This window comes from Pogona vitticeps, chromosome 1 (genome assembly GCF_051106095.1).
Source record: "Pogona vitticeps strain Pit_001003342236 chromosome 1, PviZW2.1, whole genome shotgun sequence".
In the NCBI taxonomy this organism is placed as follows: domain Eukaryota; kingdom Metazoa; phylum Chordata; class Lepidosauria; order Squamata; family Agamidae; genus Pogona; species Pogona vitticeps.
In genome coordinates, this window is record NC_135783.1 from 146,288,925 (window position 1) to 146,309,777 (window position 20,853).

At 45.5% G+C, this 20,853-nt stretch overlaps 2 protein-coding genes across 6 annotated transcripts in view; one reads left to right on the forward strand and one right to left on the reverse strand.

Moving 5' to 3' along the window:
• Window positions 1-1,489: 1,489 nt before the first annotated feature.
• The window catches only part of LHFPL6 (LHFPL tetraspan subfamily member 6), a 35,667-nt gene continuing 16,303 nt past the window's right edge, over window positions 1,490-20,853 (forward strand). Inside the window, exons 1-2 of one of the 4 annotated variants that reach the window (XM_073002553.2) lie at window positions 1,490-1,627; window positions 3,889-4,501. In XM_073002553.2, the coding sequence (XP_072858654.1) occupies window positions 4,105-4,501 (397 nt within the window). In that variant the 5' untranslated portion in view covers window positions 1,490-1,627; window positions 3,889-4,104. Of the gene's footprint in view, window positions 1,628-1,889; window positions 1,969-3,004; window positions 3,160-3,888; window positions 4,502-20,853 lie in introns of those variants that run through there. The other 3 variants (XM_020787983.3, XM_078383793.1, XM_078383822.1) reach the window with 3 other exon arrangements.
• NHLRC3 (NHL repeat containing 3) overlaps window positions 18,009-20,853 on the reverse strand; it is a 37,894-nt gene continuing 35,049 nt past the window's right edge. For both annotated transcript variants that reach the window (XM_073002552.2, XM_073002551.2), the window contains one exon: window positions 18,009-18,208. In XM_073002552.2, coding sequence (XP_072858653.2) covers window positions 18,202-18,208 — 7 coding nt within the window. In that variant the 3' untranslated portion in view covers window positions 18,009-18,201. The remainder of the gene's footprint in view (window positions 18,209-20,853) is intronic.

A 20,853-nucleotide genomic window follows, 5' to 3' on the forward strand; every position in this document is an offset into this window, starting at 1 on the left:
GCCACACTAAATTGATAAATATCTGATTTTGCATATTTTTTTTTAGATTCTGAAATGTTATGTTAATATTGTTTATTTTATCAAAATGCTCTCCCGAAAGCTGAACTAAAATAACAGATTACCACATAATTGAGAGAAGTATACTCAAAATAACCATCCTGTGCTGTCTAGTCAGATTCTGATTTATGGTGACCCTTTTCAGAGTTTTCTATGTAGAGAGTAGTGGTTGACCCTTCCCCTCTTCTGGGGGCATCCTGGGACTGTGCAGCCTGCCCAAGGCCACCCAAGGGCGACTCTTTAGGGATGCGCAGTAGAAAATCAAGCTCCCAACCTTTGGTTCTGCAGCCCGACACCCAAACCACGAGCTATCCAGCCAGCTTAGTATACTTATTGTGGATTAAATGCTTACATTTTTAAAAAGGTTTCACTTACAAGTTGTTTTTATTAGACCCCTTGTACCTATTTTAAGGTAGGACAGCCAATAACATACTATTCACTTATATTACCAATATCTTAACAAATAAAGAAGGAACTGAAAACTGGCTAAATTGTGGCATACTTGGAAGACCTTCATGCACCAATAATTACTCTTCAGAAAAAAGTCAGTCGAAGAAAGTTACTGACAAACTTTCACTTTGGATTTCACTTTCACAAATATGTCCCTATTTCAGTTGTCCCAATTTCACTTACACTGTCTGTGTTCAAATCAGAAACAATCAGACAGCGAACAGCAGCCAAGAAGACCATTTGTGTGGCATAGAAGCTTCCTTTGGCTTACGCTGTGGCTAGCACGGTATCCGTTTTAGTGGCCCGATTGGACTCGTACCCATCCATGACGATGTCACTATCGATTCACATCTGATCCAAGGGCGATGCCCTTCTCAAGGCGGGGGAAAAAAAAGGTTTCCCACAGTTTCCTTCCCACCACCAGGTGATTCGCCCCCCCTCCGCACCCCCGGGTGTCTGCAGGAGGCATTTGTCTCAGACAGCAGCGCCCAAGCTGCCTAGGGGCAAGGGGACCTTAATTCACGCTCCCCGTGGGCCTCTATCTTAAAATCATCATAAAAAAAAACCCCAAACAAGCAACCCACCCACCCACAAAAAAAAAACCAAGTATGGAGGGGCGGGGCACCCGGGCTTCTCAGGGGGCGATCCCAGCGACCTCTCCCCCCCCCTCCATCAGGTCTCTTCAGCCCCCGGTCCTTCTGCTTCTCCTGACTTGCCCCAGGGATGCGCCTTCGCCTCGCCTCCCCTGCTCCTCCTTCGCTAGGGCTCCTTCTCTCGCTCGCTCGCTTCCCGGGCCTTACAAGGCTGCCTGCGAGACAACCCCCCCTCCCCCCGCTTCCCTCCTCCTCCTCCTCCTTTCTTTCTGGGCGGGAGGGGGCGGAGCTCCCCCTGCTGGGATTTTTGGGACCTTGCCTGCCTGCCTGCTTGCCTGGCCCTCCCCCCCCCCCCCCAGTTAGAGCCGAGCGCGGCGGCAGAAGCAGCAGCGGCGCTCCGTTCCAGCCGCCGGAGCGCTGCGAAGCCGAGCGGGTCCCCGCGTTCCCGGGGCGTGCCCAGCAGCTGGGGAGAGGCCGCGCGGGTGGCAGCCTCTCCATGTGTGCCCGGGCCAGGACGGGGGCTGGAGGTTAGTGGCCTTGAGGGGGGCGGCGCTGTGTGTGTGTGTGTGTGTGTGTGTGTGTGTGTGTGTGTGTGTGTGTGTGTGAGAGAGAGAGAGAGAGAGAGAGAGAGAGAGAGAGAGAGAGAGAGAGAGAGAGAGAGAGAGACACGGGCGCTGGGAGGCCGGACCCCGACCCGTGTCGCCGTCTGGAGCTAGTCAGACTCCCCCCACCCCTCGGAGCCCGGGAGGGAGGGAGGGGTGGAAGGGGAAGCCAAGCGGGCGCGGAGGGGGCTGGTTCTTGCCGGGGCAGAAGCCGGGAAGGACGCCGTTGCTGGTGCGCCCGGTTCTGGAGCAGGAGGGCCGGGTGGGTGAGTGAGGAGAGGGCGGCGGAGCGGGATCGGGATCTCTCCCACCGCACCGCACCCCTCGGCCGCCGCCGCCCCTTCTGTCTCCCCTCCGCTCTTCCCGGCAGAGGAAGCGGCGCAAGGGAGAGGCGAACGGCTCCAAACTTCTCCTCAAGTCCGGGAGAAAAGGGGGGGCGGCGGCGGCAAGCAGGCAGCCCCGTTGGGCATCGGGGGACGGTCTGGAGGAGGAGGAAGGCCGGGGCCCGTCCCGTCGGGTTTTCGGGGTGCCCTTCTCCCTGCGCCCCCCGCTCGCCCCAGATCTCCCACCCGCTTGCCCGGAGGGACCGCGCGCGGGAGACGGCGCCCCTTCGAAAGGCTCGGGCGCCCCTGCTCCTCGCCTCCCCTCGCCTGCCGGCAGCGCGTCTCTCATCGGGCTGCCCGCCGACCCGCTTGCTGGCTTGCTGGCTTGCTCCGGCCTCTGGGGTCCGGGGGCGCCGCGTCGCCGAAGCACGCGTTCAAAAGAGGACTCGGAGCGCGGTGTGTGTGAGCGTGCGGGGGGGGGGGGAGAGTGGGGCGGGGGGCTCGCCTTTAGCAAGGGTTGGGCTCTCCGGGCTCCTCTCTGGCGCGAGCGAGCCTTATTCTCCCCCCCCCCACACACACACAAAGACACCCCACTTGGATCAGCCCCCAAGTTCTCTTCGCCTCCTTGCCAAATTCCGCCCAGCCCCTTCTCGCAACTCCCCGGCGGTTTCCCACGACAGTCCGCAAAAGGCTCGCTCTCCTCTCGACGCTCCGTTGTGACCGAAGCTCAAAACGAAAAGCCCTTCCCGAATCCCTTCCAGGACCCAGAGGAGCTCCCTCGGTCCCGATCCCAGGCTTGGCTCGTTCAAGAGCAACCCGGGAGTGCGAAGCGCTGGCGTGTCTCGCCTTCCCTTATCTTTGGCTCTTCTGACCTAGATACTGGCTGGTGACGCTCCTTGCTCTCTGAGGGAGTCTCCCCCAATCTGGTGCCCTCCCTGCGCAGGACTACATGTCTCATGGTCCCCAGTCTCCGCAGCCAGTAGCCCAGCTGGTGAGGGATGATGGGGATTATACCCAACATCTTTGGAGAACATCGCATTTAAGAGGCCTGGGGCTCTGCGGTCACTCAGCTGTTCGGAGTCGGTCTCCACCCAACCTGATCTTGGACCCCGCCTTGTCTCTAGCGAGTGTGGGGTAGGGAACAGAGTTATGAACTAGGGCTCAGGAGACCTGGGTTCAAATCCCCACTCAGTCACAGAAACTCCCTGGGAGTGTGGAGCTGGCAAAGCCACTCCTTAAATACCTCACATGCCTCAGAAACTCTTATTAGGGGTGCCATAAGTCAGATGCAGCTTGATGGCATGTGATACACACACACACACACACACACACACACACACACACACACACACACACACACACACACACACACACACACACACACGAGCTCTTGCCACCTGTTCCTCTTGCACCTGTAGCAGCCAGTAGCTGTGCAGACCTGACCTGCTGTTTCTATTTAGCCCTCATGCTGCAAGAGAGTTGCTTGCTGATTTCTTTCCTTGAAGAGGGTGTTCAGAGGCAGAGGGGCATCTGGGCTTCTTTGGTTTGGTCAGCTGGCAGCTCTGGATGAACAGAGCGAGCAAACAGCTGAAGAGTAAGCTGAGAGTCAGCTAAATTTCTTGATTCTTCAGCTCCCTCCGTGCAGGGATCCTGAACTAGACCTAGTAGCCCTACTCTAACCCAGGTCTCACTTTCCCTTTTCCCTACCTTCCTGTCCAATTCCCAGCACCCTTTGCCTTTTCCTCACCCTGTTGTTGAAGGATTGAGTTGATTTTTTGTACTAATGCTATTTTTTTTTACTTTATTTTTCCCCTGCCCTTCTTCCCTCCTCTACTCCCATGCTTCTTCTTGCCACAACCTCAGCTACCATTGGGGAGGAAAGATCAGCCAGACTGAGAAAATCTTTGGCTGCACCTGGAACTTTCCTGCCAGTGACAAAAATATCTGCTGTGATGGCTTTTACTGAAGATTTTATTGGACTGTGGATGCACAGAGACTAAAAGGCATTTGGGTTATCCACCATTCCCCAGCACACAGAGAATTGTGTCCCAGCCTCCATTTTGTCACAGTCAGTAAGTCATGACGGGGAAAATGGCTTCCAGCCTGACTTGTACAGGGGTTATATGGACATTTTTTTCTTTCCTCTGCGCCGGGGTCTCCTGCGTGGGCTTCTTCATGCCGTACTGGCTGTTGGGATCTCAGCTGGAGAAATCGGTGTCCTTTGGCACCTTCCGGAGATGTTCCTACCCAGTACGAGACGAGATCCGCCAGATCACAGTGATGGTGGAGCAGTGTGGACGCTATGCATCCTTCCAGGCCATCCCAAGTGTGGAATGGAGGATCTGCACGGTGGTGACGGGGCTAGGCTGTGGCCTTCTCCTTCTGGTGGCCCTGACTGCCCTGATGGGGTGCTGCGTGTCCGAGCTGATCTCCAGGACTGTAGGCAGAGTGGCTGGAGGCATCCAGTTCCTGGGAGGTGAGTAAGAGTAAACTCTTGACCTCAGCATCTGCGCTCTGCCTTTGTGGAATACAAAGAACCTATGTTGTTCGTATTAGATTAATTTTGCAGACTGAATGCGTTCTTACATTAATTCTTCTGCTGCCTGGTTCAGTGTTTGTAGTATGTTAAGAAGTGGAGGCTGTCTCCTTACAGAATGTGAGGAGCCTCTTTCTAGAAAGCAAAGTTCATTCTCTCCAATGGAGTATCAAGTAGGATAGTACGGAACTTTCCTGAACCAGCCAAAGAGACAACTACTCTTGAATTCACTTTGACGTTACATGTTAAGAAGTTGTCCTGCAGTGTCAATGCAAAGGTGGAAGAAGGCAGCAAAACCAGAATTATTTAGCTCAACCTACTGTCGTCTATGCCTTGCCTTTCATTGGCCCCTTGCTCTACCGGTCATGATGGGCACCAGCCCTTCCTGATGCTTGGGATGCCTTCTGGAAGACAAATCACAGTGAAAGGCTACTCCACTTGTCCTGAGTTCTGAACTTTAAAAGGAGCGAGCCTGTTCCCTTGAGGGTGCTCCAGTTTTGTTTGGTTGTCAGTGTGTGTGTGTGGGGGGGGAGGTCTAATCTATGGTCCCTGAAGTGACACATGCTTTTGTCCATTACGTACAGAGAAAGAGCATTTGACTAGCTGCCCAGGTTTAATGTTTGCTTGGAAGTAAGCCCCATTGATTTTATTCAGAAAAGCAGTGCAGATCAATCCATGTGTACGAAAATGGCTCCCTGCCTTCACAAAGAGTTCTTTCCAGGTAAATAGGCTCATACAGGATTGGAACCTTATTTGTAAACATGTTTTGTGCTGCAACCCCTGTCCTATTTTGTGGCTGGGTGCTGCAGAAAGTGTCCCTTTGCCCTAAAAGTGCCAGAAGTCTGGTTTTTCTGTCTTTTGGCTCCCTTACTTTGCTTTACTCTTCCTGACCATATGGTTTTAATTTTAGCTTTTGCATCAACACTCCCTACTTCCTTGTGTTCTTTTTTTTTTCTCCCACAACGGCTTCTAATTCCAACCTTTGCAACTGCTCCTGCAGGGAAAAAAAGGGAGGGTGGGCGGGGAAGAACTAGGCAAAAACTGACATCTTCTCTGTTTTTTATGGTGCTATCTTGTGATGAGAGTCTGAAGTAAAGGTGTGATCCTGCAAGATGCAGAAAGGAGACTGGGTTATTAACCCATTAGTTGCACTGTCTCATGTTTCCTCTGTGTAGCAACCTGGCAATCTGAGAAGGTGCAAAAACAATAGCAGAAACCACTTGCAAAAGAAGTTTGCATTCTGGAAGCATGGACGCCTGTTTTCTGCTTTCTGCCAGCAGTTCACCGCTTTGTTGCCCTCTCCCCAAAGCTGATTAAAATATATGGAGTCCAGTTTGTTTGTTTGTTTGTTTAAAATATTTTTATCCCACGTTTCTCCTCTAAAAGGACCCATGGTGGCTTCCATCATTAAAAGGCAATATTTAAAGCTAAAAGCATCAAGTTTACAAATATTAAAAAGGAACAAACGAATACCATTCTCTGAATTGGCAAACAGAAGCAATACTAAAAACACATTCAAAGCAGTAAAACATAACAATCTGTTTAAAAATACGACTCAGGCATCCAGTTATTGAGGAAAAGCTTGCCTGAAGTGATGAGGAACAGCAAGTTTTCTGTGGGGAAGTTTTCAAAACTGTTGATTTCCTCTATGACTCTTTTTGGAAATGTATGGTTTGATGTAATAAGTAGCAACACAGTGAAATAAATACAACCTAAGTCAAACTGAACAGTACATATGAATGGTTGAAATACTACTCAAGTTTAAAATCACTAAACTAACCATTTTCAGTGACCGGGCTCATAGGTGCTGATAAGCCAGAATTCCAGAAGTACCTCATCTTATTGATTCAGAGCAACATGTTTCGGCTGCTTTTTATTTTTTATTTTTTATTTTTTTTGGCTAGTGGCAGCAGCTAAAAACAGTGTTTCCCAGCCTTGGGTGCCCAGATGTTCTTGGATTAAAATTCCCAGAAGCCTTCACCACCAGCAGTCCTGACAAGGATTTCTGGGAATTGTAGCCCAAGAACATCTGGGGGCCAAAGGTGGAGAAGGACTGAGCTAAACAAACCACAAGCTTTTTTTTCTGTGGTTTCTTTAGAGCCAAGTACAAACCAGTTACTCTGGCTTGTCTCTCCCTTTATAAGCCATGATCATAAGCCAAGAACAGCCCATGAGCTACAATTCTGGCTTGTCAGGGAATGAAGGCAAGCTAGAGTTCCTGGTTTGCAGATCACAATAATTTAAAATTAAACAAGAACAGCCATGGATGGAAGGTCTCTGGGTTTTTTTAGCCATCCTTACATATAGGAGGAGCAACGTTCATCAGCACCATGGCTTATTAAAAATAATTATGATGACATTTCAAGATGCTTACAGTGTCTATGGTTAAATGTCTTAGTTAGTTTTCTTAACATATCAGCAATATATGGTACATGTTTAATTATTATGCCTTGAAATACTTGCAAACATTCCAGTGGAATTAATTTTCCATTAACATTTTCAATTTATTTGAACATTTATACCAAGTGTACTTTGTTATATTTTCCTATATTAAACAAATACTTTAGCTCCAAATACTTTTGGTCATTGCCAAAACATTTCAGATATTTATATAGCAGATAAAATTAGCTTGGTATACATATCTGGTTTTGTTTACTGAACTGAACTTTATTTAGTTTTATTTGTTGAAATTAGAGTTATTTTACACAGGCTTATTTGGAGTGAGCTGGTGCAAGCTAAATAGTGTCACTTGGGGTTGAGTAGTGGTGTGATATGCCATCTGGTGTGATCCTTGCATCCAAATGGCATATGTACCTCAAATGACCCTATTTGGTTTAGCCTTTAAGGAAGCTAAAAAGCCTCTGTCCTTGCCCTCATCTGTCTCCTGCTTCCAAGAGGAAGATTTCAATGTTGTTTAGTTTTCTGTAAATGAAGGAGTGCACCAGTGCTGATTAATTGATTTAATTTTTCCCTTCCTCCCTCTGTTCTGTGAAGGAGCAGTGAAAGGAAGTTTTTAATTTCCCAGTTTAGCAAGTTTTCTCTATTTAGTCAGTGTACATTGCTGTGTTTAATATCCCCCTTCTTGCCCCCTCCCATCTCCTCCGGCTTCTGGGAGGAAGTTTTCAGTTTTTCTTTTCTTGTTTTCAAAGTGGTGTAGCACATCATCACTATCATAGTACAGTTTAAAAATATATTTTATTTCCTCTACTCCTCCACAGAGCAAAGTGATTAATTTCCCAGTATGGTGAAGTCTCTCTTCTTAAGCCATTTAATGATATTGGCAAATTAAGAGTGGAAGGCAAGTTGATAACTGCAAGCTTCCTTTGCTTTGCTTTGCTTCCAGAAACTGTGCAGTCTATAAATGAACCAAAATAGAGGGATCCTACTTGCAAGAAAAAATAGTAGCCACTAACAGGGACCTAGAAACGTGTAGGAAGGAACGCTCTGGGAACAGGCTGGCTCACTCTAGCAATTACATGATGTGATTGCTGGAAAAAATAGTGAACCAGCCCATCTCTGCAGCGGAAGAAACAGTGGGACAAATGGCTGTCTGATTGCACCCTTAAACATATGTGTTAAATCAGGTCTGCATTAACAAGTTATCTCCCCCAATATTCCGTATAAAATCTTCTAGAAAACCACACTACTCATAAAGAAGTAAATCAACTTCTATTGCCCACGATTTTGTTTCGAGTCTGGTTCTGTTTGCCTTTCTATTGGACCATTTCAGCAACGTGGAGAGGGGGGATCTGCTGCTTGGGTAACAGCCTATCCTCCATATTACTTTACCCAGGCTTCGTGCTCTGGAGAGGACAATCCTCAATTCAGAGCATGTTACCATAGTCTTTCGAGACTGAAGGATGCCTATGATGATGGTTCTGTTTCCTCTGTGCTTCATAGAAGTGCTGTCCTTGAAAGTTCATGTCCTGAGTGTAACAAGTAGTTGCAAAAGAGTCTCTTTTCCAGACCACTTTATGTTGTTTGTCTTGGAGGACATGTGTCCCAAACTGCAACTTTTCCCTTAGTGGGCAAAAGCCCTCATCATGCTTTCTTATTGTCCTTCAGTGACTCCTGGGCATCTTACAGTTGTTTGAGTTTTGGTAGAATCAAGCTGATTTGAGAAAGTAGCACATTGCCCTTAAGATAACTTTATTTAGCAACCCTTTAGCAGTTGGCAATCAGGAATATTTAGGATATTTTTCTTCTTCTCTCTCTCCTTCTCTCTTTATATGCTCACTAAAATTCGCAGGAAACTATCAGATTGAGTGCTTTATTTGTGTTACTGACAGATTTATGTCACGTGTCAAATGAAATGGCATTTTATTGTTTAAACAATGTCACTGTGGATGAAAGACCTGCGGTCCGGTTTCCTTGAAGTGCTCAAGAGTCAGTCGATCCTGTTTGAATCCTCTTTGAATATTCTGGGTTGTCTGTGAGGTCCTGCCCATTGAATTGGTCCCTTTAGCTCTGATTCCTGTGTTCCTTGTAGCTAAGTAGATGGGCAGCTCTCTTGTATGGCCCCGGCGAAGGTGAAAGTTGTGCCTAGGCAAATAAGCCGGTATCCTAGGCTCCCTCATCAGCAGGCGAACAATGCTGCAAGGATCACCAATGCTTGCCACACGGACCCTACCTCCCTCCAGTCCTAATATCCTCCGCAGACAGCACCAGCCCACCCCCCCACCCCAGCAACTACAGAATGAAAAGCAGGCAGCACGGTGAAAACAGCAACCCGAGGTTCATGATGCTTATGTCCTTGCTCCCCGGGGTTGTTTTTTTTTTTTTTTTTTTTAGTTGTGGCCAGAAGGGACACAAGAAACGCCTTCTCCTTGCTTCTTTTCTCAGTCCCTGACCTCAGGCTTAGTGGGGAAAGCTGGGTCAATGGGAGACAGGAATTCTTTTTAAAAAAAACAACATTATGGTTGTTGCTTTAAAACATGGAGTCAAAGCACTGGGAGAGTAGCATCAAAATAACATTTATCAAGATGGAACAGATGTGGCATGAAAAATGGAAGTAAAGGCAAGGCACTGAAGAGGAGAAAGACAGGGGTGGGGAGAAGCCACTATAACCTCTGATAGAAGAGCTACAGGAAAAAGAAATCATATTTTCTAATGCAGATGCTCACACCTACATGAAAGGAAAAAAATGGTACTACAGTAGGAACCCTACAGTAGGGCTTCCTTTCTTCACTTCCGTTTCACTGACTGTTTAGAATAACACATGCTTTGAATAGTTTTGCAACAATCATCCCTTTGAGCTTCTTTCTTCTTATTGAAATCAGACAGGTTTTTTTTTTAAAAAAAATTAGTCTGGATTTATTGTAATCTTTATTAGTAACTTCCAAAGTGCCAGCCAGCTTCTAGAAGGGTAGCAGTGTCATTTTGGATAGGGAGCTGGAACCAAGAGTCCTAACGCTGCATGTTTGCTGTGGCACAAGATTTCACAGGCAAAAAACATACTTTGCTTAATGTCCCTTGGAACCAGGATTCAAAAAAACAAAAACAAACCCAGTGTATGTGTGCAAGATAAAATCTGGTGGATTGTGAAAGAAAAGCTCTGACGGTGTAGAAATTTCTCCTGCATAAACATAACTAATCCCAGCAGTTGCTGTAGCACAATTGTAATAACTCAGCAAGCAGCCAATTAAAAAAAAAAAAAAACAGCAAAACGAGATGGCACCAGTTCCAGTGCTTCCCAGTTTATCTGGACAGTATTTCTAGGGGTTCCTTAGCTTTGTTGCCATTCTGAACAGGGGGTGTGCAGGGTTGGCCATATACTACGTACATTTGCTTGTGGGCGATGTGTGTGGGAGAAATACATATAGAAGTATGGTAGTTTGCTTCCATGGCAAAACCAGTTCTACAGCCCCTAGTGGGGTATTGCTCTCTCTGCCCTCAGTTGGTTGGAGAAAGAAAGGCACTTCGTGGCATGTAAGCTCTCTGGATTTGATATCAAGACTGGAATAGGCAGGCAAGGGAGCCAGAAATGTAGTTGGCCAAAATCAGGATGAGAATTGACTGGAGGGAGGGAGTAATACAAATGCTATTTCCCACAAGGGGCTGTGGCATCACTGTATTTGCAGAGCCAAGAAGCATATTTTGCTGCTTTTGACATTGATATTCACTAGAACTTTCCAGCGCAGGCAATGAGAAATCTATTAAGAGTTGTTTCCTTTACAGTGCCCCTCAGCAAGCTTTTCCATTCTGTTTTTCTCACTCTCTCGGTTAGCTTTTCTGTCTCCCCTTGCTTTTAAATCAGTCCCTCCCAATTCCTTACTCCCTTTGGTAAAACCCTTCCCGGCAAATGGGCCTCTCAGGCAGCCCCTTTGCCAAATGTTTCTGTTCTTCCAGTTTCTTTCCAAGTCGGAATAAACCTAATTTCCCCTTTCTCCCAACATGCTTTCCATCTCAGCCCTCACGGACTAGGAATTAGTAGCATTAGACGTTGCCTGAAACTTGTTGTAAAGCTCTCTCGTTCAGAGGGAACTTCAAGTATCTGAACGCTTTCAAAATTCGCACTTATGAATGAGGCCAAAGGGTCTTTGCAGAATGCTACGTTTATGCATGTGAGACAAGGGTGGCAGAGGGGAGAGGTGGGTCAGTGGGAAAGCCTGAGAGGGTCGTGAAATGGTCTCTCATTTGTAAACCTATGTTCCAAGGCCCCTCAGTCTTCTGGCCAGTTTGTCTGACCCATGAGGGAAGGCTGACTTGTTATGAGGCAAACTGCATGACATACACTTTTAGTGTTTGGTGTAAAAACCAGCATCCCATTTCCAAATAGCACACAACTTCCAACACACAAATTGGTGTGTTTCAACATTTTGTCTGTACCACGTTTCAGCAGTCTCATCAGGAAGTTTTCTCACAATCTAAATTCATGTGTAAGTGCCCCCCTCTCTCTGTGTGAGTATAATAGATAAAGTTTCTAAATTCCGTGAGTATATGAGTAAGTCACTCTTGAACATGTATATGTATAATACTGGTAATAAATTCCACTTCTATTCTTTAAGCCCAGATGGATATACAGTATTGGAAATTTCCCCAGGCTTATTAATGTGCATGGGTGGGCCATGAAAATTCCACAGGCCAGTGTGCCCTGTTGTATGTGTGTGATTTTGTTTGCTTTGTGCTGAAGAGTTTCACTTTTTTGTGAGATAATTCACCACCAGTTTTATTATGTTGTTATTTTGTTTTTTCCATGAAGGAAAAAAAAACCTTTCTTGGGTCACATCACAAACTAAATCCATGCACCCAGAAAAAGAGTTACCTAAAGGAAAATAAAATATAAAGCCCATGCATGCACCTATAGACTAACCCCCCCCCCCAAAAAAAACCCAAGATATGCTAGGTAACAGAGGAAAAAGATGGAGAACAAAGAGCTGTCTTGTTGAGGTGGGGTCACAGCGGAGTGGTTTGATTGGAAATGATCCCAGGACCAATTCTGGGCATCTCCAGCCAGATCGGAGAAAAGATTTCTCTCTGAAACTCTGGACAACACCTGCCAAGTATGTTAGATTGAAACAAGAAAGCTTTCTGGCATGGGGGCGGGGGGCGGGGGAAGCATCCTGCTTCCTACAGAACTCTCTGGGGTATGTGCAAGTGGGTGGAACCACTGGCGAGTGTACAGGACAATACAGAACTTGACAATGCAGCGTTTAGTTTTCTCACTCTCTAGATTATGCTACGTTTGGAATACTGAAGCTCCCTAAATTCCCTAGCTAGCAAGGCTAGTGGCCCTGCTGCCTGGACTCTAGGAACAGTCTCTCTCCGCCCTTTAAAACAACAATAACGACTTTTCCAAGTTCTAAATACAGAGAGAATAGTCAGGGCTTCTGGTAGAAGACAGAAAGCCTTTGACCGCAGCCCTGATGCATAGATTCTGCTCACATTGCTGGGATGGGTGGCATGGGCCTCTTCTGACTTAGGTCAGGGCAACGGGTGGCCACCCTGGTGGCATTGGACTGCAGCATCCATCATCCTTCATCATCAGCTTACACTGGCTAGTTAGGATGCGACTAGCAGTTCAGCAAAATCTTTGGGGCTCATGTATATGCTTCTTGGCATAAGATGGCCTAAATGTAGCATGCAGCCAATTTTGTCGGGTGTGCAACTGAAACCACTTTTCCCCTAGCAAATGTTTGTTATTCTGTCTGTAGCATTTCCTACCAAAAAAAGACAATGTATAGTGAAACTGTATCAGCTGAATTTCTGCAACAGTAAGAAAAGTTATGTGTGTTATTTAAATGATCTCACTTTATAAAGCTCAGATGGCACTATAATGTATTTTTTGCACCCTTGTCTCCCATTTTTTAAAAAAAATATTCAAAATTATGCTTTTTCTTGTCCTTTTAAATTCACTGATTCTTTTCTTTTGGTCCCTTTAAATCTTTCACTTTTCCCCAATTCATAAATCATAAAATCGCCAACCCAGGATAATTTAATGCTTGATTATAAGAATGGAGGCTAATGACTTTCCATCCTCTTGCCTCTTCCCAGAGGACATGTTGACACAAAAATTATCACAGTTGAAAAAACAGAGGGAGAAAACCAGACAGAGGCCCCCAGTCACTCAAAGCTTTTCACAGACTTTGGCCAGGCTGCTCTTCATCCTGCTTTCTAATACTGTCAACTCATAGTTGGACTCTAGCTCCACAACATCAACTCGGTGACAGTTATCATCCCCATGGTGACCTGTTTCCTCTGATCTCCTCACATGTTCACACAGGTGCATCCAAAGCCTTCCAGGAGATTAAGAATCCTTATGGCAAAAATGGCTTATAGCCAGTTGTCACCTGGGAAAATGAGTCAGAATGGAGACTCTGTGTGTGTGTGTGTGTGTGTGTGTGTGTGTGTGTGTGTGTGTGTGTGTGTGTGTGTGTGTGTGTGTGTGTGTGTGTGTGTGTGTGTGTGTGTGTGTGTGTGTGTTGGACGGAGTAGAGAAGACCTTGTTTACAGGAGGATTCTACACTCTGGTGCACTGCACAGTGTGTGCGTGTGTGTGAAGGAACGGTAGACCAAAAGGAAAAAGAACGGAGTGAGCCATCCCCTCAACTAGAGATGCCTGAGCAGAAGATATAGAAGCAGGGAAGATAATGGAAAATGAGGAAGGTGGAGGAAGAGAAGGGAAGGGAATTAAAGGGGAAGGAGGAAAAGATTGAAATCTGTCTAGTGGAAAAGAGAGAGGGAGAAGGAGGAGGTAATTTTGCCTGTGTGGGAGGAGGATAATAGGGGAGCAAAGTGAGAGGAGATGATTCAGTGTATCAAGGAGGGAGAGAAAGAAGGAAGGAGAGGAAAAGAGAGGGGGGAAGGGAATACAAATATGATAGAATCTGAGGGTTGTTGGAAGACTTTCCTAATTTGAAGGTGGCAGAGTTGCTACCTGATCTGGATGCGTCTAAAGAAAAAGGGACATCCGTAGGATCTCTAGAATGGACGGTTGTAGTTTTTCCGCGGTGAGAAGGTCACTCAAGGAAGGTGATTCAACCAGACTCTTCTTTCAACCACCTGCCACCGGAGGGAGATTGGGCCAGGCACCCTTGTTGTGGGACAATATGTGTGACCCAGAGTGCTCCACTGAGGAAGCCCACCGATCGGGAACGTTTTGGACCAGCCCCTCAATGAATCCTGTCAGTTCCAAGACAGAGTTCTCATCCTCACAATTTGGACAGTTACCTGATCTTAGTTGTTTTGAACCAATAGAAGTTGTTGTAGACTCACCTAATGTTAAACTAAATAAATCTGTTAATGTTCAAAAAGAGACTTAGTTGTCATTTCCCGCCAAAAAGGAGGAACTGCTTCAGTTCTTTAATGAACCCAATCACAGTGCGTTATTGCCTTGTGTCACAGACAAAATCCACATTTCTTTGAGACTGGACACAAACTCTACTGGGAGTCCAATCTGAAAAATATCAGCCAAGCGTGAGTCTCATAATCATGTGAGGAACCAAACCTTTTCTGAATTCAGTCAATACCATCTGTACTCACAGTGTGGGGCAGAAAGGAGAGAGCATGAGAGGAATGTATGAGATCAGCCCTGCTTTCTTTTCTGAGCCCTGTTGTAAACACTGCCCATATGTCCCACTAGTTCTTCTTCCTACAAACCTTACATGATGAAGACAAGTTATTGCAGTATCAACCAGAGGATTTATTAAACTTGGACAGAACATGGTATAACAAGTAAACTTAAAACAATAAACTTCAGCTGGTTGTTGTGGGTTTTTCGGGCTCTTTGGCCGTGTTCTGAAGGTTGTTCTTCCTGATGTTTCGCCAGTCTCTGTGGCCGGCATCTTCAGAGGACAGGAGGAGGAACTCTAAACTTCAGCCTTTCTATATGCAGAGTGGCCCTAGCCTTTTTCTGCCATGTGCTGCAGAGCTACCAGACCTTGATTGCCTAGGAGCTGGAGGACACTCTGTAGGTGGGCAAGCCAGAGAGTCCCACAGCAAGAGTGGTGGACAGCAAGGATCAGCCTTCCCCAGATGGTGGTTTCTGTCTCAGGGTTCACAGCCTTCACCAGATGGAAGGTCACGGGTTGGGGATATAAGGTGGTGGTCTCCTAGGAATGATTGCCTGGTACCTTGAGGTTTCCATGAGATGGGGTTACCTCCCCTCCCTTCTTTCCCTGGTTTTGGCCTCATCAGTGCCGATCACAGCATTCCTGGTCTCCCCAGAAAGATGGTTTCCTTGCAAACCTGGCGCTCTGGACTCTTTCCACCTCCTCTGGTATGATGAGCAGCTGTACCCACTTCCCAATCCATGGATCTTTCTACTCTGCCAACCTTCTTGGGGACTGGCTTCTACCAAAGTTGCAGATCTAGCCTGACAGGCTTCCCAACTGGGTTCCTCCCTTGCCTCCTGCCAGAGGTCTACCTCCTCCTCCCCCTCTTCCCTTTTATATCCCTTTGCTAGGGGCTCCCCTTCTCCCTCCAGAACCTTCACTGATGGCTGGCTGTTTTTCTCTGGGCAGCCCTCCTCGTCCTCGTCCTCCGCTCTCCAGTCTATGGGAGAGCTACATGTGGGGAACTCCCTCAGAGGGGCAGAGGGGCAGCATGGCACTCTTGTGGTGACACACACAGCCAATTAGCCTCCTTGTGGTGTCCTCACACCTGCTTGTCTGACCACTTAATTCCATACGGTTCATGGAGAGAGCTCAGCTTTCTCTTTCCATCATGGGGAGCTGGCAAACTCTTCTAATAATTACGTACCCAGGAGGAGACACTTTTCAATACCCACACCACAGAACTTGGAAAGGCTACATTTTCAGCCTTCCCCTCTCAGAACCCCCTGGTCAGTGTTAGGTAAGTTGTTCCATACTAATGGCAGCAGTGGTCCTTATTTACAATTGCGCTTCTTCCATTATTTCGTCCCCGGTAAACACTACCTTTGTTTTGCATTTTGGGGAGATTTCAGGGATGCCTTCTTAGAAGCCCACCAGGGTGAATAGTTAGGGTCAGCTGTCTTAAAAGTTTCAGCCCCTTCCTTAGGATTTCTAAAAATTAACCACTTTGAGTGGGGTGGAAGCTTCTTAGCCGTGGTGAACATGATACAGTGCAAATCCTGCCATTTCATTCAAGTACAACCTTTTAAAAAAAGAAAAACAACTATAAATAATACATACACAGTACGTGGTTTTTTCTTTATTAAAAAGAAATAACAACCTTTTGACTCTGCAGCAAAGGGCTGCCTGTCACAGAGCAGACAGATCCAGTGCACAACCGGCTTTTGAGGAGGGTGGAGGGAGAAAAGCCCTCAAGCGGTGATGCTTCACAGGAGAACTGGGAGGCTTTGAGTATGCAGCGAGCTCCCTGTGAGATATGGGAGGCTATGAAATATTTAACAATGTTTTTTAATGTTGTAGGAAATGGTACATGATACATCACTCTCTGTAATAGCACTCCCGGTGCCTGCCTGCTGTCCTCCGCTGTGCTGAACCGCCAACAGCAGAGATTCCTGTCCTTGTGGAGAAATAGCCGGAGATGAGCATAAGCTCTACCTCCCCTCCCCCTCCCCTGCCACTCCAGTCCCCCCTCGGGCAAGTGGCGTGTAGACATTCTTCCTTCATAGTGCTGGGGAATTTTCCTGGCATCGGAGAGCAGTGCTTGGACACTAGCCCTCAGCCATCTTAATAGGGATGTCAGAAATACTCCGACTCAATTTTGTTGCATTTCTCTGATTTCCACTGGCATTCTCCTCCCTTCCTTTGTTTATTTCACTTTGCAATACTTCAGGGTTTTCTTCCTTGTGTGTGAAAATTCCACTGTGTTTTCTATACATGTTGTCTTATGTTTTTGTGTACCTTTTTCCTAATGTACATACTTTTCTGTGCTTCCCCCCCCCATTGACTAAAGTGCTTTTGTGTATATTTTTAAAACAATTAGGATTTTTAAAAAAGAAAACAAACACACCGTTTTGTGCTTGTTTTGTTTCTCCAAAATACATTACGTACTAGCTTTCTGGGTGTCAGAATTTCTGAGGGGGAAGGTGTACTTTGTCTTACATTGGGTTTCAGAAAATGTGAAATGACTATTTTCCTGGAACAGCTCAACTCCCAACAAAATTATTTTCCAGCCCTAGTAGTCATTTATGGCCTACTGGTTGTTTGTACAGCCTTAAGAAAGAATGTAGACTGTTTGTCACTGTTTTTGTCACATAAAGTCACTGTAGGAATTTGGCACCATGGCTAAAATCAAAACTCAGAAACATTGCAGCTTGTTATAATGTCACCACACTGTCTGTGTGGGCTTGGGGAATTCTGGAAGTGACCATCCACAAAAGTAACTTTTACAGGCTCTAGCACTACTAGTACATGTTCAGAGATTTGATAGAATCTTACAGTGACTGAGGATCTCTAGCTCTTTGTCCCTCATGGTCTCCAGGCATCAGAAGGGCTTTTCTTTTCTCTTCTGCTTTCTCTGGAATCATAGTTAGAGATGATAACGTCAAGGTTTTGGATTTAGATGGATTTATATGGATTCTGCTCAGGGTGTAGCTGGGTGGATCATAACCTGACTGATCACCAAATCTGAGGATTCCTCTCGGATTGCAATACTTGGTGATCAAGAAGATCCAAAGAAATCCAAAGAAACAAAACAAAACAGACAAAAACATGTGGCACCTTAAAGACTATTATATTTTACTGTGCGTTTTCGTTGCCTATTTTATTCCATATATCTGAAGAAGTGGATGTGATCCACAAAAACTCACATTAAAATATAATAGTCTTTAAGCTGCCAAAGTCTTGTTTTTGTTTTTTTGTTTGTTTGGATTTTGTCTGATATGTTTGCATAGACTAACGTGGCGGGTCTACCTCGTCTAAAACTACAACATGGGTGATAAAGGAATAGGTTCATTCTTCTTGTCTGCTGTGGTTTCCTGGTTCAATCAAATCCAGCAAATCGCTCTGCACCTGCCTGTGATTTGGCTCTTTGTTTAATAAGGCAGCTGACAGGTTAAGCCAGATCCAAACTATTATTTATTTAAAGATTTATTTCCACTTTTCAGTTCAAAAAGACACGTAAAGTGGCTAATAACATAGCTGTTAAGTTAGTAAAAACAGTCTGCAAAATGGGTGGCAGCCGGATTAGAGTGGACAAAAGATGTCTCAGTTTCCAGGCGAAGTTTTTTTCCCCTCTTTTCCAGGCAACACTCACCACCTGGGAATAAATAGATAATGCTTAGCAGCAGCAGCAACAACAGAAAAGAGTTGTTTACTGCAGTTAACACCACAGCATATTTTAACTATCTTGCACATGGGAAAAATTATTTACATTGTTCAAATTTGGGGTTAGCAGTCTGCAATGAAAAGATGGTAAAAAATATTATGGCACCTTCAAGACCAGCATGTTTTATTTGGCATAAGTGTTCATGGATTGTAGCCCACTTCTTCAAATTGCAGCTGAAAAAATTAGGCTGCAGTCCCTGCAAGGTTTTGCTAAATGAATCTCGTTAGTCTTCATAGTGCTGCAAGACTGTGGTTTCAATTATGGAGTATTTTCTGGCCCCAGTGGGTATTCTTATGTATTTGGGGGTGGAAAAAATAATTTAGTTTCCAAAGAAGCATCTGTATGTGCAGAACTGTAACACAGTTCATCCAGAATGACATGGAACATATTTTCCCCCTCAATTTGTTGCAGGGGCTGTGATTTAAAAAAAACAAAAAACCCACCGAAATCCATGGCAAAACCTAACAGATTTCATGGAACTTTTTTTGTCCTGGCAGTTTTATATGCATAAAGAAAAAACTCTGCTCATGGCAAGTGGCTGACATTCAAGGACTCTGTTTTCCTTCCACTGTGCGGGTGATGATCGTAGTCGTTTAGTTTAGTCGTGTCCGACTCTTCGTGACCCCATGAACCAGAGCATGTCAGGCCCTTCTGTCTTCCACTGCGTCCCATAGTTGTGTCAATTTCATGTTGGTTGCTTCGCAGACACTGTCCAGCCATCTCATCCTCTGTTGTCCCCTTCTCCTCTTGCCGTCACACTTTTCCAGCATCGGGGTCTTTTCCAAGGAGTCTTCTCTTCTCATAAGATGGCCAAAGTATTGGAGCCTCAGCTTCAGGATCTGTCCTTCCAGTGAGCACTCAGGGTTGATTTCCTTCAGAATTGAGAGGTTTGTTCTCCTTGCAGTCCAGGGGACTCTCAAGAGCCTCCTCCAGCACCACAATTCAAAGGCATCAATTCTTCGGCGGTCTGCTTTCTTTATGGTCCAGCTCTCACTTCCATACGTCACGACAGGAAAAACCATAGCTTTGACTATTGATGATGCCATGATATATATTGACCTTTTAGGTCTACTTTTGTGAGGATGCTGCAACAGCATTTGATTCTCAAGCACTTTCACTGTAGTGCAAAAGGGTTAAAAACTGAATGCCAGCAAAAATGAATCCATTTCAGCCCCTCCAGAGTTACCATGTGCTCTAGTCATCTCTCTTTTGCATCTTCCTCTTCAGGTCTTCTGTAAATCACGAAGACCTCTAGCAGTTAAGCCATCTTATCAGCATCCTTATTGAACATGACTGAGGATTCACACGTAAACAGAAGAGCTGTCAAAGTCCAGTGAAATTTCCCACACTGACCTCCAAAAACCCACTGGAGCCAGGAGTTTACAGAGCACAGATCAAACTAATTGGTCTGCTGGTTTGATAGGAAATTGAAGGATGTAGTCTGCGCTTTCATAGCTTTGTAACCAAGGTGTCATTTTCACACACCAAGTAACCAAAGAGTCAGTTCAGAATATTACATCTGAACTCTATCATGGTACTGTACTTAAGTGAATAATAATAACAGTGTGCCATCAAGCTGATTCTGAGTTATGGTGCCCCTTCTTGGAGTTTTCTAGGTGTGCACTCAAAAGTGGGATACCAGTCCCTTTCTTTGGGGGTCCTCAAGTTCAGCCCCTGTCAAAGGAGGCCCAGTGATTCCTAAGCCAGGACTGCTACATTTAAGTGGAGCCACTCATTGTTTGCAAGAGAGAGGTCCATGGCTGAAACAGAGGTCGTAATATTCTGAACTAGCCCAGAATTTAGGTCATGTTTTTAAGGGATTAAGAACTAGGTAAGAGCATGGAACAGAACTAGCCAATAGCAGCTATGTTCAGAAATGTTTGAGATTGGGTGTAAAGTGCTTAGGGAGTTAAAACTGAGGAGTTACTTCAGATACATGGCAAGCAATTTTAAGTAATTTGATAAGCTGTGGCTTGTTAATAGCAGAGTTTAAAAGGCAGAATCTTATTTTGTGCAGTGTCATTCAACATCTATAAGAGGCATACTAACAAAAATTGAGCATTCTGGCAACCGTACAAAACCCAGCTACCTGCTTTTTGTAAAGGCACTGCATAATCACTCCAAACGAAGACTATGTAATATTTTGTGATATTTACAGAAACAAGCATTATTTAGCGTCATGAAATGGTTAAACTTTCCAAGCTGTTACATAAGTTTTTTTTAGTTTAGCTCTTTTAAACTCAACCCAATGGCTTCCTTTAAGGGAGTCAATCTGTCTCATATTTTGCCTTCCTCTTTTCCTGCGGCCTTCGACCTTTCCTAACATTTTTGCCTATTCCCGCGAAACTTATCTTCCCATGATGTGCCCAAAATATGACAGCCTCAGTTTGAGCATTTTTTACTACAAATCAGGCCTGATTTGATCTAGGATCCATTTTTTTCATCTTTTTGGCAGTCCAGGGCATCTGCAAAAGTCTTATCTAATACCACATTTCAAACAAATCAGTTTTTTTTCCCTGTCAGCTTTCTTAACTGTTCAGCTTTCACACCCATACATAGTCATCGTAGATACATGA